Source organism: Geotrypetes seraphini, chromosome 13 (genome assembly GCF_902459505.1).
Source record: "Geotrypetes seraphini chromosome 13, aGeoSer1.1, whole genome shotgun sequence".
Lineage (NCBI taxonomy): Eukaryota > Metazoa > Chordata > Amphibia > Gymnophiona > Dermophiidae > Geotrypetes > Geotrypetes seraphini.
In genome coordinates this window covers 47,273,096-47,296,562 of record NC_047096.1, presented here as the reverse complement: position 1 = coordinate 47,296,562, position 23,467 = coordinate 47,273,096, and the positions used below count along the sequence as shown (strand labels likewise).

At 44.2% G+C, this 23,467-nt stretch overlaps 1 protein-coding gene across 3 annotated transcripts in view; it reads right to left on the bottom strand.

The window, feature by feature from the left end:
- NFRKB (nuclear factor related to kappaB binding protein) overlaps window positions 1–23,467 on the bottom strand; it is a 203,937-nt gene that overhangs the window by 139,560 nt on the left and 40,910 nt on the right. For 2 of the 3 annotated variants that reach the window (XM_033918440.1, XM_033918443.1), the window contains 3 exons: window positions 17,984–18,057; window positions 15,465–15,549; window positions 11,452–11,635 (listed from right to left, as the gene is read on the bottom strand). In XM_033918440.1, coding sequence (XP_033774331.1) covers window positions 11,452–11,635; window positions 15,465–15,549; window positions 17,984–18,057 — 343 coding nt within the window. The remainder of the gene's footprint in view (window positions 1–11,451; window positions 11,636–15,464; window positions 15,550–17,983; window positions 18,058–23,467) is intronic. The other variant, XM_033918442.1, reaches the window with a different exon arrangement.

Genomic DNA, 23,467 nt, shown 5'->3' with positions numbered 1-23,467 from the left:
AAAAATTAAGATCTGAAGGAGGGATGAGACTGATTTCCGTAAAGGAACACAGTGCTCGATATGTAAGATCAAGAGCATCAATGCTTTCTATAGCTGGGGTGAAGCTCAGGAATTCCCTCTCTGGAATCCTGAGGATTTATACGGATCGCCTGAAATTTTTTTAAAATGCTGAAAACATTAGCTATAGAACAGGCAAAGGGAATACAGGGCATTCCGCGTAAGGAGTGGGAGTATAAACTCTTGGCTTATGCGGATGATATTTTACTTTATTTGCGAAATCCAGCCTCAACCGTTCCTTGTCTGTTAGAATTGATTGAAATGTTTGGAAAATTCTCAGGATACAAAATTAATTGGAGTAAATCTGAAATTCTTCCACTTAATGTACATTGTATAAAAATTATGTTTGAATTCATTTTCTTTTGTTTGGAAGGAAGAGGGATTAAAATATTTAGGAATATGGATTAAAAATACAGCGGATCATACGGTAAAAGAAAATGAAAGGCTTTTATTAAAAAAGGTTACAGAATTATGTGAACACTGGAATCCATTACATTTATCTTGGTGGGGGAGAGTTCAAACTGTTAAAATGATGATTTTGCCTGTGGTTTGTTATCAAATGGGTTCGATACCAGTATTTTTTTCAAGGGTCTTTCTATAAAAAAATTGAATTTGATTATTATTAAATTTGTTTGGCTTGGTAAAACTCCCAGAATTGCTTTAGTATCTTTACAAAAGCCAATTAAGGAGGGAGGGGTAAATTTTCCAAACTTTTATAGGTACCATCAGTCCTATATTTTTCGTCAAGGTATGTGTTGGGTCCTCCCAGAGCTCATTGAGTACACTCCTGATTGGTTTTATTTGTAATGGCGACTTCTGTTTCCTTTACATCCTTGTCATATTCTCAGTATAAAGATGCCCAGATTGTATAAAGAAAATAGAATTTTAATGGACACTTGGAAGACTTTGAGGCTTGTCAGTAACTTAACAGCTATTCCTATTAATAAATCAACAAATCAATCCATTTGGCTAAACTCCAGGATTCAAATTGGCGGAGCCTACAAGCAAGATCGGCATTCCCTACACTGAAGTGATCCGGGAGGTGACCTCAACCTGCACACAGACGGAGGAGAACCCAGCACCAGGAATAGATGTCTCCATGCAGACTGAGGCCATCCCACTGCAGTACAACACGGCCTCTACACAGACAGAGGAGGTCAGCCAGCAGGATGTCGACATCATGCGGGAACTAAGGAGCCTTAGGGAGGAGGTGAAACACCTGAGGGGCATTAGAGAGGATGAGGCCTACATCGATGGAATAGTGCAGGAACTGTCCCAAATCACCGAACAGGCCCGTGACAGATCACTGAATGAGACACCAGGACCGTCGACGCTGAAACCAACTGTTGGAATCCATGAGTTAGCTGGGGACACTGACTCCTGGCAGTTAGTGACCTCTCCACAGGTAAACGTAGGAGACCCCCCCTCCATTTACAAACTCTTCACCTTCTTATTCTTTCTCTTACCAGGGTAGCTCCACATCGACTCCACATCTTAACCTGAGGAACAGATTCCAGATCTTGCAGGAAGAGGATACCGAAGTGAAGCAGGACCAGGATCAACACACATCTCCATCTCCACACACATCTCCACATCTCCACAACACATCTCCATCTCCACATCCACATCTCCATCAACACACATCTCCACAATGGATCGACCCCCCGAAAAGAAGCACAGAGTAATAGTCATCGGGGACTCCATGCTGAGGGGCACCGAGGGACCAATATGCATACCGGATATGCAGTCAAGGGAGGTCTGCTGTCTGCCCGGAGCCAGAATACGAGATGGGACCACCTGTCTTGATAGACTTCTCAGGCCCCAGGACCACTTCCCCATGCTGCTCATCCATGTCGGAACGAATGACACTGCCAAGAACATCCTGGAGGACATAGCCAGAGACTTCGGAGCTCTGGGAAAGAGGCTGAAGCAGACAGGAGCACAGGTAATATTCTCTTCAATTCTTCCTGTTAGGGGCAGAGGAAGGGACAGGGACGAACGTATCCTGAAGATGAATGAGTGGCTACAACGATGGTGCCAGGAAATGAACTTCAGATTCCTGAATCACGGAGAGGCACTACAGGGACTACAGGGATCAGAAGGACTCCACCTGACCAACAGAGGTAAGAACGTCTTTGGACACCGACTAGCCTGCCTACTTTGAAGGGCTTTAAACTAGGTAAGTTGGGGGTGGGTACCTACTTTTACACCGGAGCAGTAAGTAACAATCCTGATGTGGCGAACCAAAACTCCGCTTCTAAGTCTGAGGTAAGTACCCTTACTGCAAAAGAATCGCTAGGAGACACTTTAACTCAAATGGGTAGCTCTCTACAGGAGCTTAATAAACATAAAGAGTGGAGAGCTATGTATGTTAACGCACGCAGCCTAGGGAATAAATTTCTAGAACTTGAAACAGAAATAGTTAATGCAGACCTTGACGTAGTAGCAATATCCGAAACATGGTTCACAGACTCTCACGGGTGGGATATAACTATACCAGGATACAACCTGCTTCGCCAAGACAGAGAGGGTAAGTTAGGAGGAGGGGTAGCACTTTACATCAAAGAGAACATCAAGACAACCAGGATCACGGATGTCAAGTATACTGGGGAATCCATCTGGATAAACCTGGCCAGAGGCGGAGAAAAATGCCTGTAACTTGGTGTGGTATACAGACCTCCAAGACAATCGGAGGACAAGGACGCAGAATTAATTGAAGACATTGAGAATATCACCTTACGGGGGGACGTTGTTCTGTTAGGAGACTTCAACATGCCTGATGTAGACTGGAACACACTCTCAGCGACAACTTGTGATAGCAGGAGGATATTGACATCCATGAAGGGAGTACGGCTCAAACAAATGGTACTAGAGCCCACTAGGGCCCAGGCCATCCTGGACCTGGTACTTACGAACGGGGAAAGCGTTTCGGAGGTCTTGGTGGGAGAAACGCTAGCCACCAGTGACCATAACATGGTATGGTTTAACCTTAAGAAAGGCTTCCCTAGATCACAAACAAAAACAAGGGTACTCAATTTCCGGGGCACTGACTTTGCACGCATGGGAGATTTCGTCCATCAGACGCTGCAGGTTCAAGAAATAACTGATAATGTGGAAGCTATGTGGTCAACCTTGAAATCGACCCTTCATGAGGCAACTATCCGCTACATAAAATCGGCAACTAAACAACAAAGAAAAAAGAAACCGCAATGGTTCACTATGAGGTCTTGTACCTCGTCAAGGAGAAGAAAAGAGCATTTCTCTCATACAAACGCACGGGGGGAAAAGAAGCAAACATTGAATACAGGACAAAGTCTGCAGCGGTCAAAACAGCAGTCAGGGAGGCCAAGCTTCGAATAGAAGAAACTCTAGCGAAGAACATTAAGAAAGGGGACAAATCCTTCTTCAGGTACATTAGCGACAGGAAAAAGAACACAAACGGGATAGTACGCCTTAGAACGCCAGACGGGAATTATGTGGAAACAGATTCCGATAAAGCCAAACTACTGAATGATTACTTCTGTTCAGTCTTTACCTGCGAGGCACCAGGGCATGGGCCACGGCTGGAAACAAAGCAAAGCATGGAAGACCCATTTCAGAATTTTGAGTTCACAAAAGATGATGTTTACAGAGAACTGTCAAGACTCAAGGTGAACAAAGCCATGGGACCGGACAATTTGCACCCAAGAGTGCTCAGAGAGCTATGTGATGTTCTGGCGAAACTGTTTGCCATGCTCTTCAATCTCTCCCTAAGTACGGGGAGAGTCTCCCTGGACTGGAAAACAGCTAACGTCGTTCCTCTGCACAAAAAGGGTTGCAGAGCAGAGGCTGCGAATTACAGACCAGTGAGTCTCACATCAATAGTGTGTAAACTCATGGAAACTCTACTTAAAGGTAAATTAGACACGATATTGGATGAGGGGAATCTAAGGGATCCCTGTCAACATGGATTCACTAGGGGCAGGTCATGCCAATCCAATCTAATCAGCTTCTTTGATTGGGTGACAGGAAAGCTAGACTTGGGAGAATCTCTGGACATAGTGTACTTGGATTTCAGCAAAGCTTTTGACAGTGTCCCACACCGTAGACTATTAAACAAGATGAAATTGATGGGGTTAGGTGAGAAACTGATTGCATGGGTCAATGATTGGCTAAGTGGAAGACTTCAGAGGGTGATGGTCAACGGCACCCTCTCTGAGACATCGGAGGTGACTAGCGGAGTGCTGCAGGGCTCAGTCCTAGGACCATCGCTTTTCAACATATTCATAAGGGACTTGACCCGAGGGCTTCAGGATAAAGTAGCACTGTTCGCCGACGATGCCAAACTGTGTAATACAGTAAGCGAAAGCAATCTCAAGGATAGTATGACGCAGGATCTGATCACGTTGGAAAACTGGTCCTCGACATGGCAGCTGGGCTTCAACGCTAAGAAGTGTAAGGTCATGCATCTTGGCAGCAGAAATCCATGCAGAACATACACCTTGAATGGAGAAACACTAGCTAGGACTTCAGAAGAACGGGACTTGGGAGTAATCATCAGTGCAGGCATGAAGGCTGCCAAACAAGTAGAGAAGGCCTCATCCAAGGCAAGGCAAATGATGGGATGTATCAATAGAAGCTTCGTCAGCCGCAAACCTGAAGTCATAATGCCACTTTACAGAACCATGGTGAGACCTCATCTGGAATACTGTGTGCAATTCTGGAGGCCACATTACCGTAAAGATGTGCTTCGAGCTGAGTCGGTCCAGCGGATGGCCACTAGGATGGTCTCTGGACTCAAGGGTCTCTCATACGAAGAAAGACTGGGCAAATTGCAGCTCTATACTCTAGAAGAGCGCAGGGAAAGGGGTGACATGATTGAGACATTTAAGTACGTCACAGGTCGTGTCGAGGTGGAAAATGACATATTCTTTCCCAAGGGACCCTCGGTCACAAGGGGGCACCCGCTCAAACTCAGAGGAGGGAAATTTAGTGGTGACACCAGGAAGTATTTCTTCACAGAAAGGGTGGTGGATCACTGGAACAAACTTCCGGTGCAAGTGATCAAGGCCACTAGACTTTAAGAATAAATGGGACATCCACGTGGGATCCCTACGAGGGTCGAGTTAAGGAACTAGGACATTAGCACTCGGACTTGATGGGGTGGGTCAGTGGAGTGGGCAGACTTGGTGGGCTGAAGCCCTTTTCTGCCGTCATCTTTCTATGTTTCTATGTTCTATTTAAGATCGTCTGGAAGCATTGGATAATTGCAGGAATAAGAACTTTAAATGATATTGTCTCAAATGGAAAGATGCTTGATTTTGCACAATGCAACATAAATTTTGGCTTAATACATCACAAGGTTTTCGTTGGGTTCAATTGAAGCAGGCCATTCAGGCAGGGTTCCCAGAATGGAAAACTCTTGTTTCCCAATACAGTCTGGAATTTTTATGCTTCCAGGTGGACTTTCTGGGTCACCAGGCTGCGCAGTGGTATAAAAATATTAATGATTTGGTTAAAAAAAAAACAACCTAAAAATGGTCTTAGGGATATTTGGAGCATTGAGATTAAGCATCAGATTTCAGCATCTCAATGGCCACAAATTTGGTCTTGGAGAATAAGATGTACATTGTCGGCATCTATGAGACAAACATGGTTTTTTTCTTTTGCATAGAGCTTTTTGGACCCCTGTTAGATTACAAAAGTTGAATAGTTCTTTGTCTAATAGATGTTGGCATTGTAATCTTGAGGTAGGGACTTTGGATCACCTTTTGTTTTACTGTCCTTTTATTGGCCTTTTGGAAATCAATCTGGGATCAAATAAATTGTTTATTGGAAAATCATGTAGCGTTATCTTATGATACTGTGATATTTGGCATGTCTATGAGAAAAAAGAGTCAGATATCGTCGTGTAACAATAAACTTTTATTGATCATGACGGGAGTTGCCATTCAACATATTACTAATAATTGGAAAGACCATAGCAGACTTAGTTTTAATTTTTGGTGGAGTTCGTTATGTCACTTGTATAAAATGGAAAGATCAATAGCAGTACAAAATGGTAATTATAAAAACTTTATTAAAATACGGGAGCCATTAACATTGTTTTGTCATGATTAGATGCCATTTTTCCTATGGATGATACATCATTTAATGTAGAGTGGGGGTGAGAGGGTCCTGAAGGGTATATGTAAGAATACTAATAGGGTGGGAGGGATGGAGGGAGGGATTTCTTATTTATGTAAAGAACAATATGATAAGATTTTCAAGTGATTTGTTAATTGTCGTTATGATTACTGTACACTTGTTGGAAGATTAAAAAATGAATAAAGAAGTTTAAAAAATAAAAATGCTGAAAACACAATTATTTGTTGACGCTTTTTTTATGAAATAACATTGAAGAATGACTCAAAATTGGTACATATTGATGAGAACTTTGATGGTTTTGTACTCTTGCACTTTTTTTAGAATTATGTTCATGTGTGGCATGAAGGGATTTTTGGTTTGATTTTATGTTGATTATATTTTTAGACTTTATTTTATTTTTTTTAAATTCTTTATTCATTTTAAATCTTAAACAAGTGTACAATAAAATATCCATTAAACTTTCAATATAACACTTGAAATTCTTAATCATATCATCTAGAACAAAATACACCTCCCCACCTCCCACCCTTCTTAAAGTAACTAAATTTCTTGAGTCATTTTAAAACAGACAATAAGTGTACATAAATATATCCATTATAATTTCAATACAGCTCTTAAAATTCTTAATCAAATCCTCATAAACAAAAATAGAAATCCCCTCTCTCCCACCCTTCTTCATATTTTTAGATTTTAAATGTTATAAGAAATAATATGTGCAACGTATTGTTTGGTGAAATATTATGCATGTTTTGTATGGAAACTGCTTAGGTTTAAGCGGTCTAGAAATTTTATAAATAAATAAACAAACATTTGAGTAAATAAAACTATTGTTGAACTTCTGGTGGGTGTAAGAAAGAAGAATTATGCCCACTAGAACTTAAGAGGCTGATCTACCAAATCCATATTAATTAGTGATCATTCAAGCATATGCCTGCACAATACTGTATTTTCACGCATATAACGCGCGCGTTATACACAGTTTTTACAAACCGTGCATAACCTTGCGCGTTATACGCGTGAGCGCGTTGTACAAAATTTTTTTTACATAGTTCACCCCCCCGACGTCCGATTCACCCCCCCGCAGGACCGCTTGCACCCCCACCCCGAAGGACTGCTCGCAGCACCCGCACCCCCCCACCCCGAAGGACCGCTCGCACACACTCCCACCCGCATCCGCACCCCCACCCTGAAGGACCACTTGCACCCCCACAGCCTCCCACCCCCCCATCATGTAGAAGCTCTTACTGGAGTCCTGCTGCTTCCTCTTGGCGGTCCCGGCCCTTCTATGAGCCCTACGCCTATGCTGCTTCTTCCGGCGGTCCCGCCCTTTCTCTGACGTCAAGCCCTCTTGCCCCGCCGACTTTCCAACTCCCCGACACAATCGGGGCAAGAGGGAGCTCAAGCCCTCTTGCCCCCCCCGACTCGATCGGGGCAAAAGGGAGCCCAAGCCCTCTTGCCCCGCCAACTCCCCGACAATATCGGGCCAGGAGGGAGCCCAAACCCTCCTGGCCACGGCGACCCCCTACCCCCACCCCGCACTACGTTATGGGCAGGAGGGATCCCAGGCCCTCCTGCCCTCGACGCAAACCCCCTCCCCCCAACGACCGCCCCCCTCAAGAACCTCCGACCGCCCCCCCAGCTGACCCGCGACCCCCCTGGCCGACCCCCACCCCCCTTCCCCGTACCTTTGTGTAGTTGGCCGGACAGACGGGAGCCAAACCCGCCTGTCCGGCAGGCAGCCAACGACGGAATGAGGCCGGATTGGCCCATCCGTCCCAAAGCTCCGCCTACTGGTGGGGCCTAAGGCGCCTGGGCCAATCAGAATAGGCCCGGGAGCCTTAGGTCCCTCCTGGGGGCGGGGCCTTGGGCACATGGTCGGGTTGGGCCCATGTGCCAGGGGGGTCGCGGGTTGGCTGGGGGGACGGTCGGAGGTTCTTGGGGGGGCGGTCGTTGGGGGGAGGGCCTGGGATCCCTCCTGCCCGTAATGTAGTGCGGGGTGGGGGTAGGGGGTCGCCGTGGCCAGGAGGGTTTGGGCTCCCTCCTGGCCCGATATTGTCGGGGAGTTGGGGAGTCGGCGGGGCAAGAGGGCTTGGGCTCCCTTTTGCCCCGATCGTGTCGGGGAGTCGGGGGGGCAAGAGGGCTTGAGCTCCCTCTTGCCCCGATCATGTCGGGGAGTCGGCGGGGCAAGAGGGCTTGAAGTCAGAGAAAGGGCGGGACCGCCGGAAGAAGCAGCGCAGGTGCAGGGCTCACAGAAGGGCAGGGACCGCCAAGAGGAAGCAGGAGGACTCCGGTAGGAGCTTCTACATGATGGGGGGGGTAGGGAGGCTGTGGGGGTGCGAGCGGTCCTTCAGGGTGGGGGTGCGGGTGGGAGTGCGTGCGAGCAGTCCTTCGGGGTGGGGGTGCGCGCGAGCGGTCCTTCGGGGTGGGGGTGCGAGTGGTCCTGCAGGGGGGTGAATCGGACGTCGGGGGGGGGGGCATCAGGCTTTCAGGGTGGGGACAGGACTTCAAGGGGGAGAGGAGAGTTGGGGCGGGCAAAAGGAGAGTCGGGGTCTCCAGAGGAGAGTCGGGGCGGGCGAAAGGAGAGTCGTGCGGCGACGGGAGAGTCGGGCAGCATGCGCGGTATACGGGTGTGCGCGGTATACAAAAATTTCTGTACATATATTTCGGTTTCCCGCGCACTATACCCGTGTGCGCGTTTTACATGGGTGCGCGTTATCTACGTGAAAATACGGTAGATGTCATATTGCTCCATTATTCCACATTTCTGTCCAGTCACGCCTCTGATCCCACTTGTAAAAAATAGTGTGTTGGAAGCAGGCTAGGGGTACAGACATGATTCAAAGCATAACATGGCCATTATGGTGCACATTTTAAGAGCGAACCATCTTGATTATTGTAAGAAGCTTGTATAAGGCCCTCCCAAAAAGCAACTGTGTTGACCAGTTGATAAAAAACACAGCTGGTAGATTAAGACCGAGGAAGCATTACAATCATATCATCCTAATTTTATAATTGTTATACTGGCTACTAGTGGAGAGTAGAATTAACTTTGAAGTGCTGCATTTCATTTTTCTGGCACTGACCCCCCTCTTCTACGAAATTGCACTAGCAGTTTCTAGCGCGGGGAGCCACGCTGAATGGCCCGCGTTGCTCCTGACACTCATAGAGTTCCTGTGAGCGTCAGGAGAAGCGCGGGCCCTTCAGCCCAGATCCCCATGCTATAAACTGCTAGCACACTTTCTCAGAAGAGGGGGTGAGACTCCATAATCCATGCTAATTAATGGATCTGTTGATCCACCACATTCCACTGAAACTACTTCTTCACTGCAGGCCTTGTTGACCGCTCTCTCGCAGATATAATTAGAGTCAAACCTCGGTTTACGAGCGCACCAGTTTGCGAGTGTTTTGCAAGATGAGCAAAACATTCGCAAAATCGGTGCCTCGGAAACCGAGCTTGACTCAATTTATGAGCGCCCCCCTCCTGCAATCTGGAATCCTCCCCCCGTGATCCGGCATCCCCCATCCCCCCCGCTGCGATTTGGCATCCCCACGCATCCACCCACCCACCCAAACACATTGGCTTACCCCCATATGGCACCGGCACCAGCACCAACGCATAGGACATGCCGGTGCCCGATCTGCCGTCTTCCTTTTGCTGGGCCTTGAGCATCTGCGCATGCTCAAGGCCTTCTAGTCTCACTCTCTCCGAGATTCTTGGAGATCTCCGAGAATCTCGGAGAGAGTGAGACTAGAAAGCCTTGAGCATGCGCAGATGCTCAAGGCCCAACAAAAGGAAGACGGCAGATCTTCGGGCACCAGCATGTCCTGTGCGTTGGTGCTGGTGCCATATGGGGGTAAGCCAATGTGTTTGGGTGGGTGGGTGCATGGGGGATGCCAAATCGCGGCAGGGGGGGCGACACGAGCGGGGGGGGGATGCCGGATCGCAGGGGGGTGGAAATTTGGAGCAGCTCCGGTGGCCTCGGGGTGTGTGGGTGGGTCGGAACGCATCAAGCAAGTTTCCCTTACTTCCTATGGGGAAACTCGCTTTGATATACGAGTACTTTGGTTTACGAGCAAGCTTCTGGAACAAATTATGCTCGTAAACCAAGGTTCCACTATACAGTGTACCCCCAAAAGCAAGCTTTTTCCTATTTGAAAAAATATGGAATCCTTACCTTTATCTTTGTGTTTAGTAAGTAATTATATGAAGTTTCATAAATTTTACTGGAAATACATTATCATGATTTAACAAATTTGCTCTTACTGAGTGAATCCTGAAAAGGTCATTTATAAGCTGTAAAAAGGCTTTTGCTGTTCTTGCTTTCGTACCTTAAGTTTTATGAGTTATGCTATTATATTCTGCTGATTAATGCATGAAATATATGGAGTGGAGGAGTGGCTTAATGGTTAGAGCTGATGACTCAGCACCTGAGATTGTGGGTGACCCTAGGCAAGTCATTTAATCCTCCATTGCCCCAGGTACTATAGCTAGATTGTGAGCCTGCCGAGACAGATAAGGAAAAACACACTTGAGTACTTGATAAAATTACTTGGTTGTAAATTGCATAGTCGCCACATAGTGGACATATTGCTATATATCAAGAATTGTAATAATAATAAATCAAAAGTGAATAAAATGAACAAACATGTAAATAAAATAACATCACAAAAACAGGGAGGAATGGAGGGAGGTATAGTACAAAGATTCAAAAAATATCACTCCAAAACAAAAGCACCACACAAGCCAAGAAAGCTAGCTTATTACTTAAGCGAAAGAAAAGCCTCAGACAAACAGAGAGGTGTACCTACACTCTTCCACCAAAGCATCATAGGCAAAAAACTTTTGCACAAGTTTAAAGTTAGCAGGTGGGAGCAAAAAATAGCCGAGTCTGTGTTCAGTGGTTTTACAATTAATCATTCTCGGCTATTTTTTGTTCCAACCTGCTAACTTTAAACTTCTGCAAAAGATTTTTGCCTATGATGCTTTGGTGGAAGAGTGTGGGTATACCTCTCTGTTTGTCTGAGGCTTTTCTTTCGCTTAAGTAATAAGCTAGCTTTCTTGGCTTGTGTGGTGCTTTTGTTTTGGAGTGATATTTTTGAATCTTTGTAATAAAATAACACCACCACAACAGATGCTATTTATAGTGGCAACAGACCCAAATTGCTAAGTGCTCCGTTGTTTATTGGAAGTGTTCAGTGACGTGTTGTCATGCTAACAGAGGAATGCGACTTCAAATTTGCATTAAATGTGTGTAAAAGTAAACTCACTCTTCCTTCACAACTGGCAATGGGACTGTCTGCGGCTCCGGTGATAAGGAGGAGGGAAGTGCGTCAACACTGGTCAGATGATCCGGCAAATCTTCCACCTCTGACTTAATTACCTTCAATTTCTTCCTCTTTTTGTCCTCCTTATCCTTCACCTTCTTCTTAAGGACTGCGAGATCAAACAAGGCTTTAAAAGACAGAAAGAATTTATTCATGGCAATAGACTTTTCCAAGGAACACTGTAGAAATATCTATTAAGGTACTAAGGCTGAACATAAGAACTCAGTGTGAAACGCAGGGCAAGAATTGGACTCTAATTTACAGTACTTTACATCAGCAGCAGCATCTGCTACATCTGAAAAGTTTCAGCACAGTAACACTGGAAGGTGATTCTTTTTAGCTAGAAATAATTAAGTGGTCCTGTCTTTTGATGCACTAAGGAATTGCAGCTGAAATGCCAAAAGATGCCACACATCTACTATTTACATACCAAGCCCAACATTTTAACTGCCTAGGTAATTCAAAAAGGTAACCCAAATAGACATTCCCCAAGCCCGACTCAAAACCCATGCACACCAAGCACCCAAAAATAGGTGAAGTTGGCACTGCCCTATGGCGGGGAATTTCCTTGTATTTCTTGTTCACGGATCCCTCTCGAATCCCTGTTGTCTCTGGTTTGGTTTGCATTTACCAGCTGTTTTTGTATCCGTTGTGTTATTTGCTTGTAGATTATGGCATTGTTGCCGCCTGAATGTATGTGCTGCTTCACTGCTAATAAACATATGTTTAAAAAAAAAAAAAAAAAAAAAAAAGGTAACCCAGCATATAACATTCAAGCCTCAGTGGTGACTCTTTTCACACTGGCCACTCTATCTGTGACTCGCCGGCCTGTGCAAATCCACTGCCATTTACTCCCAAATTTGTTTTAAATACTAAGTCACTTCGCTAAGAAATATTATTTTAAAAAACTTATTATTTTAAAAAACTTATTCTACTTATCTCAAAAATTGTAATATAAGGACCTGCTGCCATGAATTCACATCTACAGTTCCGCATAATAATGACATATTAGTTACAGGACCAACATGATAAATAGTTCCATCTTAGAAAAGGAGCAAACAGAGATTTCAAGGCGGATTACAAAAAAATTACAAAAAACGTTTTACAGGAAGATATCTGGTAATTTCTAGAGAAGATAAAGAGTAGATGAGGTTGCTTTGGCGAATTGGGAAGGTATTGGGAAGTGGGAAGGAGCAAGTGGTATTAAATCGTTTGCATGAATTTCTTGAAAAGTAGAGTCTTTATTTCTTTTCTGAAGGTTTTGTAGTCTGGGGTCATAATTAGTAGATTGGAAATTTGGTTGTCAAGTTTTGCTGCTTGTGTGGCTAGGAGGCCATCATATAGTTTTTTCCGTTTGTTGTAAATGATTTTACCGTTTGTTGTAAATAATTTTACTGTTTCTCTATACCAGTGTATCGCAAACTGTGTGCCTCCTGAGATTTCAGTTGTGCCGGGACACACTGGCGAGGAGGAGAGTCATCTGTGCCGGCTGACTGCCTATAGGACGTGCGAGAGACACATACTAAAGGAAGTCAGCCAGCACAGATGACTCTCCCCCTGGCCGGCGTCTCTCCTCCTCTCCCCGCACTTCCCGGATCCCTCCAACAAAACGGGTCACGGACAGATGGGCCTCCACATACTTCTGGGAGCCTTCCAGCTGGGGCACTGGATTTAATGTGCCGCTGACCGGGAAGTTTGCGAGACACTACTCTAAACCTTAGTTACAGTACTTTAAGCCAGTGTTTCTCAACCTTTTCAAGCCAAGTACCCCCTAAGCCTAACAAATACCGAGTACCCCCGCCCAAACTCTGCCCTCATAATAATAATATTAACTGTAATGCAATTTCTTCCATCCATTTTTCATATACACACATAATGGTAACCACAAAATTAAAAAAAAACACAAAGCACACAGAGAAAATGTTAATTATTTATATTCGGGGGGGGGAGTTCTTTTTTTTTTTTTTTCCTCAATTCTTTATTCATTTTTTCATCTTATATCAAGTGCACAAATATTATTTCAATTGAACTTATACATATCACTTGAAATTCTTAATATTATCATCTTACATACATAAATTTATTTCCTCCACCCCCCACCCTTTCCACATTGTAGTCAAAATATCATATAAATATTACATTCATAACTATTAATTAAATCTTTAATACAACTAAAAACCGCCCTCCCTTCCCCTAATTATAAATATACTTTCAGTGTAAAAAGGCGTCTAATCATTACAATAGTTTATCAATGGCCTCCAAATCTTTTTAAAATTATTATAATTCCCTTTTTGCATGGCAATTGTTCTTTCCATTTTGTATACTCTATCTGCCTTGCCCTGCAACAATGATAAAACAACTACAGACAATCCAAAACACTGCACTCAGATTAATCTACTCACTGAGAAAATTTGACCACGTCACCGCGGCCTACCTGGACTCACACTGGTTGCCAATGCAAGCACGAATTCAATTCAAACTATACTGTCTATTATTCAAAGCAATAAATGGCACAGCCCCCAATTACCTAAACAACCGCCTGTACCAAAACGCCACCACTAGGCAAAGAAGAACTAAGACCCCTTTTACCTACCCCCCACTCAAAGGCACCCAGCGCAAGAAGATATTTGACAGTCTGCTGGCGACGCATGCAGCGAAACTGGACCAAACTATCTCCAACAACAAACGACTGCAAATATTTTCGCAAAGAAATCAAAACTCACCTATTCAAAAAATTTATACAGATGGCTTAACCCCAACCGGACCCCCCTCAACGCAACTCCACCCTCTTCCCCCCTTCACCAGTTCCCTTCTCTTTAACCTCAAGCATGTCAACTGCTTCCCTAACGGTATATATACTGGATCTGCACTATTTCCTATTTGTACAGCATCTTATAGCTCTTGAAATATACAGCTCCATTATTCTTGTAACTTCTCCTGGAAATGACCAGAATTCTCTCTGTAATTATCCTGGAAATGTCCAGTTGTCTCTTTTGTAATCCGCCCAGAACTGCAAGGTTGAGGCGGAATAGAAATCAATAATGTAATGTAATATATATGACACAAAGAATTCCACCAGAAAGTGTAATTAAGTCTAGAATAATTTTTCCATATTTTGGGGTTTTCAAAGATGTCAATGCAGATGACTTTAAAATATGCAATGTCACCTCAGTAACAACTATAAAAAAATAGACAAATATAGTCAGCTAAATTGAATATTTGATCACTAAATTGAAAATAAAATCATTCCTTCCTTCCTTTAACAAGGAAAATCCTTCCTTCAACAAGGAAAATCACTTACAACAAACACAAGCAATTGCACACCGTCAGCCCACAAGCCTTCCCCCAACATCAATTCTGACGTTGGAGAGAAGGTCCAGGCCAGCCAAGCAGTGATTGGCTGGCCCAGACCTTCTCTCTGATGTCAGAATTGACATCGTGGGGAAAAGGCTTGTGGGCCAGCGGCGTGCAATCGCTGCACGTGCTTGGCCCTTCCTGGAGTTGTGGCAGCAATGGGAGTAATTAAATGGAGTGGCGAGCGGCAGCATCAGCAGGGGGGTAATTAAATGGAGTGGCGAACGGTGACAGCAGCGGGGAGGGGGTTAATTGAATGGAGCAGGTGGGCAGCGGCAGCCCACGTACCCCCAACAGGTGGTCTGCATACCACCTAGGGTACGTGTACCACAGGTTGAAAAGCCCTGCTTTAAGCCATGCCAGTGTTTCACTTCACCAAGCACAACTGGGGAAGAAAAACTAAAGCTGGACACACTGCAGGTCAACAAAGCTGTTATGAAAATGGTGCATAGAAAACAGCATCTCTATGCCGATATTTCTCCTTCTTCAGGATGATATTCAGCTTTACCTTCCTCCTCCAACTAGTTCTAACTTAAGAAAGATCCCCTCTTGTAATCATCAAGGATTATGTTTCCATTGTAGCAGGAAAATGAAGTACTAACCTGCAAGAGAGCCCCTTCTGCCTGTATTTACTCGGGCCATGATGTCATTCAGGGTCAGATCCGCTGTCACTAAGTCAGGATGGTCCTATAGATAGAGTGATAGGCTTGAGAAGAACAATCCAACTAAAAATAAAGCAGGGTCTGAACTTGAAATACAGAGGATGGAGCCACACAGGCATCAGATATCAGGCTGCTAGAATTTATCATTTTTCCTATCTTTTCTCTTACCAATGCAACATTAAGCACCTATCACCAAAACAGTCTAAAGAACTTAAGTGCAATTGTAGCTGCTTTTAGGGGAAGACATTCCAGGTGTTGGGGAGGGTTTGCAACTAATAGCATTATGTTGAATTTTGAAAAGTATTAAGAGTATACAAATAGGTTGACATGGGATCTTTATTTGGAATAAAATTTTCAGAATGAACATATGTGCAGCAGGGCTGTGGAATCAAAATTGGAAATAACTTTGTGTGAAGTTGGAATCAGTAAAAATGTACTGACTCAGACTCCAGCTTCAAAATAAAAACTTACATTTATAATATATGATAAATGTATCATTTTATACTTAGATATATGTGGACCAAAAGTAGGTATACAGTATTTATTCATTATTTCTTTTTATTTTAAAAGGTGTCACAAACACGAGTAACATTTGTGTGAAGTTTTTTTTATCAGTTGCATCTTTCTGCTTTTACTTGATTATCGTTCAGTAATATATTACATCTATTCAATACCTGTACAATAAAAAGAAATAATGAATACTGTAAACCTACTTTTTGGCCCACTCTGAATATTTTTGTCCTAGATCTAAAATACTGGTATTAGATCTAGAACAAAAAATTTAAAGCCTAATATCGGTAGGAGTCTGGTTCAGAGTGAAACAGTACAAAAATAAAGGAGGCGGAGTTGAAGATTTGGTATACAAACTTCACAGCCCTGATGTGCACACTTACATGCTGAAAATCCCACAGAGTGAAACATATTTGGGTTTTTTATTAGGATTTACCGCCTTTTTGAAGAAATTCACTCAAGGTGAAGTACAGCAAAAATATTGACATAAGCAACTGACAACTACAGCAACGGTTCTTACCTTTGCTAATCTTCTTTCTTGTAAATCTTCACTTTATTCCAGGACCAGGTTTTTACCTGAACCAGAACGTACGCAGGTAGTGCTAGTCTCAGTTAGGGCGGTGATTTGGGGATTTTAGAGGTGGGAAGGGGTAGGGCATGCAGGGAAACAACCCAAAAACCACTTCTGAAGACCCCCAAAATCGCTGATTCAGGAGTCAGCCTCTTACTCACTGTTACATATGCTGTCTGATAGAAGCTGCAGGCAAAGCTGAACACAGCATACCGGGAGATCCTGAGCCTCAGGGAACTAGAAATCTGGATCTCAAGTCTTCTGACTGCCCCACCAACCTGACTACCACAGCCGGAGATCTTCGCCACCTGTGGACACGCCACACAGATGTCTGGCAGAGGAACATAGTCTGGCTACGATCCCGGTCGTGCCTCCATGGAACCGCTCAGCCTGCGCTACACCCACTAGTGGACAAACCTGGGGTGAGCTAGCTCCAGAGGGAAAAGTCCCAGAGCATCGATCAGATGTGCAGGCTGTGCAGGGGGTTTACTGCTGACAGGGAACCCCCTAGAAGCAGATGTTCTTCAACAGTCTGCAGTCTCCCGCTGCAAGGATGTCCCCACAGGGAACCTCCATAGCACGAGGGCGAAACCACAACCAAAAAGTACCGAAATTACTGAAAAAAACCCACAAAAAGAAACACGAACAGAAAAGATAAGCTCCTACAGCATGGCCTGTAGGAATTAATTTAAAATGGAGTCCAGAGGAGCAAGCTCAGTGGTAAGGTGTGAGAAGGAGGGGGTAAAAGCTTCAAATGTTTGAGGCTTCCTACAGATCCCTGGTGGGAAAAGGTAAATAACCTACTGGTCCCGGAATAAAGTGGGATTGTACAAGAATAACATTTTTCTATGGTACAAACAATGTTAACATAACTCACATTAAAAAAATTTTAAAAGACAGCATAGGAAGTAAGCTGAAGTGAAACACAAAAATAGACAAAATGCATACATTTCAATAATGTGAGCAATTACAAAATTATCCCCCTCTCCCCAAAAAATTATTCATTAAAATATACTGAAAAGGCAGTAATTTGGATGACAGAGAGCACACGGCAGGCAATATGGGCAACTGTAACAGTTCAAACCATTTCCCAATGCTGTCCAATGCCACCTTATCTGCAAGGACACTTTCTCTGTTTCCATTCATGTGAAAGCCACTGTGATATTAAATAAGTTTGCGTGGTTTCATTAATACCCAGACAATATATTCCAATTGAGTTTCCAAATAAGAATTTAATTTTGGAAAAAGGAATGAGGCGACCTTACTGGGACACTACAAACAGAAAAAAATAAGTGACTTTCCACCTCACAAAGGTTTTTTTTTAGTCTATATATATCAATTGAGTCCCAGAAAACATAGGAGCTTCCAAATCACTTACAGGTTGACGTTTCCGCTTCTCTCGATGCTTTCTCATCATCATCTTCACGTCATTCTCTCCAAACTCTAGTTTATCTTAGCAGCCAAAACCAAACAAAAAAAATTATTCCTAGACACAGTATTGCTATCAGTAAAGGGAGAAAAATGAGAACAATGCAAACTAGTGAGAAACAAATACAAAAATGACCAGCTCCATCAAGTGTTTTCCCATATGAGCCTTCTTTAATCCTCCAAGAGAAAGTGATCCCTTCCACATTTTGAATAATAATTCATGTGAAAATGTCAGCTACATCTCCTGGATGAGTCACCCTTTAATTGGGCACTATTGTTTAACTGAAAGGCAACTTTTCCCAAGTTTGAATGCTAGCAGGTAAGATATTCCAGTGGAGTTTTCCTTCCTCTTAGCAGATCCTCATTCAGCATCTATTCAGGACAAGGAGCAGTGATTACAGCAGAGAGTCAGACTCTGTTTCAGTTAAACATTTTACTAAAATTTATGCACTTATAAATTTCTTAAACTTCTCCTTGTGGCCAAGTCCTGTTTGGAAGAGTATTGCTCATTACACAAAGCCACAGGGGTCATTTGACTAACCTCTACTGGTCATAATATAAATATGCTCGAACAGCTATCTGTAAGAAGATGTACAGAAACAAAGAAATTGATGGCAGATAAGGCCTACTTCCTAGAGCAAGAGTCTTCATTCAATAGGGGGCCACTCTAGAACCAAAGTGGCCTAAGGAACAATGACAAAGTATTGTCAGACAGGAATCCGCCAGGGACATCATACCCCACCAGTTTCTCTCTCAAATCCCCTTACCTTGGACAAGACCCCCTTCCTTCTCTCTCACTCACTTCTCCTTGTGCCAAACAATCCCTCCCCCCCAACAACAAATAATTAAAGAAAAATACCATAAGGAACCTGTTGGAAGCGTAAAGAAAATTGGTAAACAGATGATTAAAACTTACTTCATGGTCAGTGCTGGGTTCCAGGGGAAAAGGTAACCTGGATCCCGACTTTGATGATCAGGAAAGAAAAAGAGGTGTGAAGGAATGGCCAGCAAGAGCAAGTAGATGAAGCAGGGTCACACAGTGGAGAAGCATTCTGACACAGCTCCTTCGACTGCACAGAGTCGGCAGTGGCGTGAGTGGGAATACCAGGAAGCCACTGGGGCACAACATAATAGGGGCACCATTGTTTGCTGCAGTCCAGGAAGACAGTGCAGTTGAGCAGGGGGAAAATCAGGAAGCAGTGGGGTGCAGAGAGAAAGCTCCTGCTACTGCTTAAATATCTGGAGGGCTGGGGGGAGAGGAAGGAGCAAACTAGAATAAGCATTGGGGTGGGGGTGGACCTGGAATAGATGAGGGTGCTAGCAGAATGGAGGGCCTGGAATGTTAAAAACATTTTTAAAGCATTCAGGCCTCCTAGATAGATTGCTGGCTTTCCTCCTCCTGCTAGACTGCTAGAACCCCACTCAAAGAAAGCAACAGGGGCCACTGGCTTGCAGGCCTTGCATGGAAAATCATGTCCTAGTTAATCTTCAGCTTCCCCTTTACTACTTTTCAATATGATAAAGTAGTGTGACTGTTATTTTAGTAGTTCAAGTTTCTTTATTATTTGATACCCTGCTTAAAGGGAGGTCCTCTATTAGAATGCATGGAAATAAAGGTTAAACAAATCAAAATAATAAATGGGGATACATTTTTATTGGACTAATTTAATATCTTTGTTCACAGATTCTATAAAGGTCGAACAATTTTTGGACTGGATCCCAGATCTATGCACAAATTAATTAGTTAATGAGCCATTAATCCATTAATGATGTTAACTGGCACTAATTAGGACTTATGTGCTGATCTGCCTATGTGCTATTATGTAACATTGCAGCCTAAATTGTCTCTCAAGCAATAGAGAATGACATGGGGAAGGGTTCCCGCGGTGAACCGTGGTTAATCCAAGGGAATGGGAAAAAATATGGCCAGTTTATGGTGGGATCAGGAACAAGGCCTTCTACTGCCCAGCAGGTTTGGTAAACTACCTTGCTCTCGCAAGAAAAAAATATTGCACCATGGTCAGCGTGGCAACACCCCCTCTCCCCACAGCTCAGCATCTACTCCACAGCTTCCCTTGCACCTACCTTACCCGAATGAGTCAACTGCACCACACTGAAAAATCTTCAAGGCATGCTCCAAGGCCTTCCTTTAGCCAACGAGCCCATCCTTGATGTAACTTCCGGTTTTGCGAAACCAGAAGTTACATCAAGGAGGGACTCATTAGCTGAAGGAAGACCTCAGAGCAGGCCTCTGAAGATTTTTCAGTGTGATAATGGTTTTACCTGAAGGAGCCAGCCATGCCGATGATGAAAAATCTTCAGAGGCCTGCTCCAAGGCCTTCCTTTAGCCTACAAGCCCCTCCTTGATGTAACTTCCAGTTACATTCTCTTATGCAACTCAAAAGAGGACGTAGCCCGAGGAGGAACATGGGCAGGTCAGGGGTGTTCTCAATTTATTCATACAACTTCCATTGATTATGCGCCACCATTTATACCAGGTTTCAGCAGGTGTTAAATCCTCATTCCCAAAGTTGGGAATGGGAATCCACACTGCCTTAAAAGTGTCCGCCGATCGCGTGTCAATTGCACATCAGTGCCGGTTTCAGAATTGCGCCGAAGCAAAAGATAGGATCGGAAATGTAGGACAGGGTTTTCTGGGCCTGCATTTCCAGCGCCTATCTTTGCGTGAATCACACCTACTTAGGCGCTTTAGGCCACCTAACACCAACAAATTCGACCACGTAACTCCTCTTCTGATAAAAGCCCACTGGATTCCAATCCATCACCGTGTCATTTATAAAACTCTATTATTGACTTTTAAAACAAGAAACACTGGACAGCCAGAATTCATTAAAAAATTTTGATATCAAATTTATGTTGGAACTGTGAAAATTCAAGCAGTTTACCATTTGAAATAACATCACCTAGAATTCGTATACCTGCTATCATCTAATGCTTCCAGATGACTTTGGAAGATTCTTAATACGCAATATAGTTTAGAATTTTTATGCTTTCAGATGGACTTCTTGGGTCACCAAGCTGCACAGTGGTACAAATTGATAAGCGGATATGTAAATAAAAAACCTAAAAATGGACTTGGGGACATTTGGAGCGTTGAGATCAAACATCAAATTGATGTATCTCAATGGCCACGAATTTGGTCTTGGAGGATGAGATGTACAGTGTCTGCATCTATGAGACAAACTTTTATTACATAAAGCTTTTTGGACCCCAGTTAGATTACAGAAATTAGATAGCTCTAAGTCTAATAGATGCTGGCATTGTAATCTTGAAGCAGGGACGTTAGATCATTTATTATTTTATTGTCCCTGTATTATGATCTTTTGGAAATCAATTTGGTCCCAAATTAATTGTCTATTAGAAAACCACGTAGCATTATCATACGATACAATTTTTTTTGGCACATTAATGAGATCAAAGAGCCAAATATCATCAAACAACAATAAACTTTTATTGATAATGACAGGAGTCACCATACAACAGATCACAACTAATTGGAAAAACTGGAACAGACTAAATTATAATTTCTGGTGGAACTCGTTTATAAAATGGAGAGAACAATAGCTATACAAAAGGGGAGTTATAATAAATTTAAAGAGATATGGGGGCCATTAACTAAATATTGTAATGAATAGATGCCATTCTTACTCTATAAGTACAATTGTGAATGAAGGGATGGGAGGGGGGTGAATTTTATTAAATGTTTAGTTAAAAAAAAAAAAAGGGAATGAATCTTTATATGATATTTTTGATTGAAATCTAGTTGGAAGGGAGGGGAGGGTAGGTATTAAATTTTATTCAACGCTATAATTGATAGTAATTCAAGTGATGCAGTGTTCTCCCCAGCGCTTTTCAGCCGGGCGCTCCGCCCAGCAAATTTAGATTACCGCCCGGCTGTCATCTGCCGAATCCTGCTGCCACCACTGCTTAACGCGCAGCCTGAAGAGCCGCCGAAAGACTCCCGCCGGACTTTAAAATAAACAAAACCCAGCAAGCGACTCGAACCCGGCTTCCCTCCAAAACCGGAAGTTACGTCGGGGGGGGGGGGGTAGAGAAGAGAAGCCGGCCCGGACCATTACAGCACCGGAGCATGCGGGAGATAGGCCTGCCACGGAGGGAAGCTTACTTGCTCTTGCTTACTTCAGGCCTTTCTCGCTGCCAGATCCTGCCTACTTTCTGTTTCCGCGAAGGCAGGACCCGGCAACGAGAAAGGCCCGAAGTAAGCAAGAGCAGCAAGTTGTAAGCTTCCCTCTGTCGCTGACCTTTGGGAGATAGGTCAGCGATGAAGGGAAACTTGCAACTTGCCTTTGTCTGTAGCGAATCTGCCGGGTGTGTGAGACAGCGGGGGGGGGGGGGTTAATGGGAGGAGAAATGCTGCTGTACCCAATTAGAGGGGGAGGGGGAAGAGAAATGCTGGTGCTTCTGCTGTACCCAATTGTGGGGGGGGGTTTAAGAGAAATGCTGATGATGCTGCTGCTGTACCCAATAGGGGGAGGGGGAAGAGTCATGCTGCTGCACACAATTAGGGGGGAGGGTGAAGAGAAATGCTGCTTCTGCTGTACCAAATTGGGGGGAGGAAAGAGAAATGCTGATGATACTGCTGTACCTAATGGGGGGAGGGGAAGAGAAATGCTGCTGCACCCAATTGGGGAGAGAGAGGGAAGGAGGGAGAAGGAAGATCAGGAAAAGGAGGAAAGAGATGCAAAGACCATGGGAGGGAGGGAAAGGAGATACCATACCATGGAATGGAAGAGAGAGATGTCAGGGCATATGGGGGGAGGGGAGGCAGGGCCAGATTAAAGGATAGGCCCAGTAGGCACAGGCCTAGGACCTGAAATGGTCAGGGGGGTCCCGCCAGTGCTGTGCTTTGGGGCCTCACCCTTGCTGGATTCGCTGGCAGCAGCAGCCTCATCATCATCCTGGGCACCCCCCCAACCCGATCTGACCCTCCTATCTCTCCCTCCTTCCCTCATCAGTGACGTGCCAGAGTGAATCACGGCAGGAGAAATCCCTGAAGCAGCCTGCTTAGAGTAGAGCAGTGCTGTTTAGAGTCTCGTGATGGGAGGAGGAAGAGATAGGAAGGTTGTGGGGGGGAGAGTAGCAGTCTGCCCCGGGTACTCAGCCTGGCATCATGAACTTCTTCGGCTAGCCACAGCATTTACAATTCACTGCTGTTGCCAGCTTCAGGCCTTCCTCTCTGCCGGGTCCTGCCTACTTCTGTTTCTATGAAGGCAGGACCCGGCAGAGAAGAAGGCCCGAAGCTGGCAACAGCAGCGAATTGTGAATGCTGCTGCCTGAAGGAGTTCATGACGCTAGGCCTTGGGTGACAGGAGGAAAGGGAGCAGAGGGGGAGAGACTTGCTGCACCCAACTGGAGGGAGAAAGAAGATGAGGGAGGGAATGAAACGAGATGC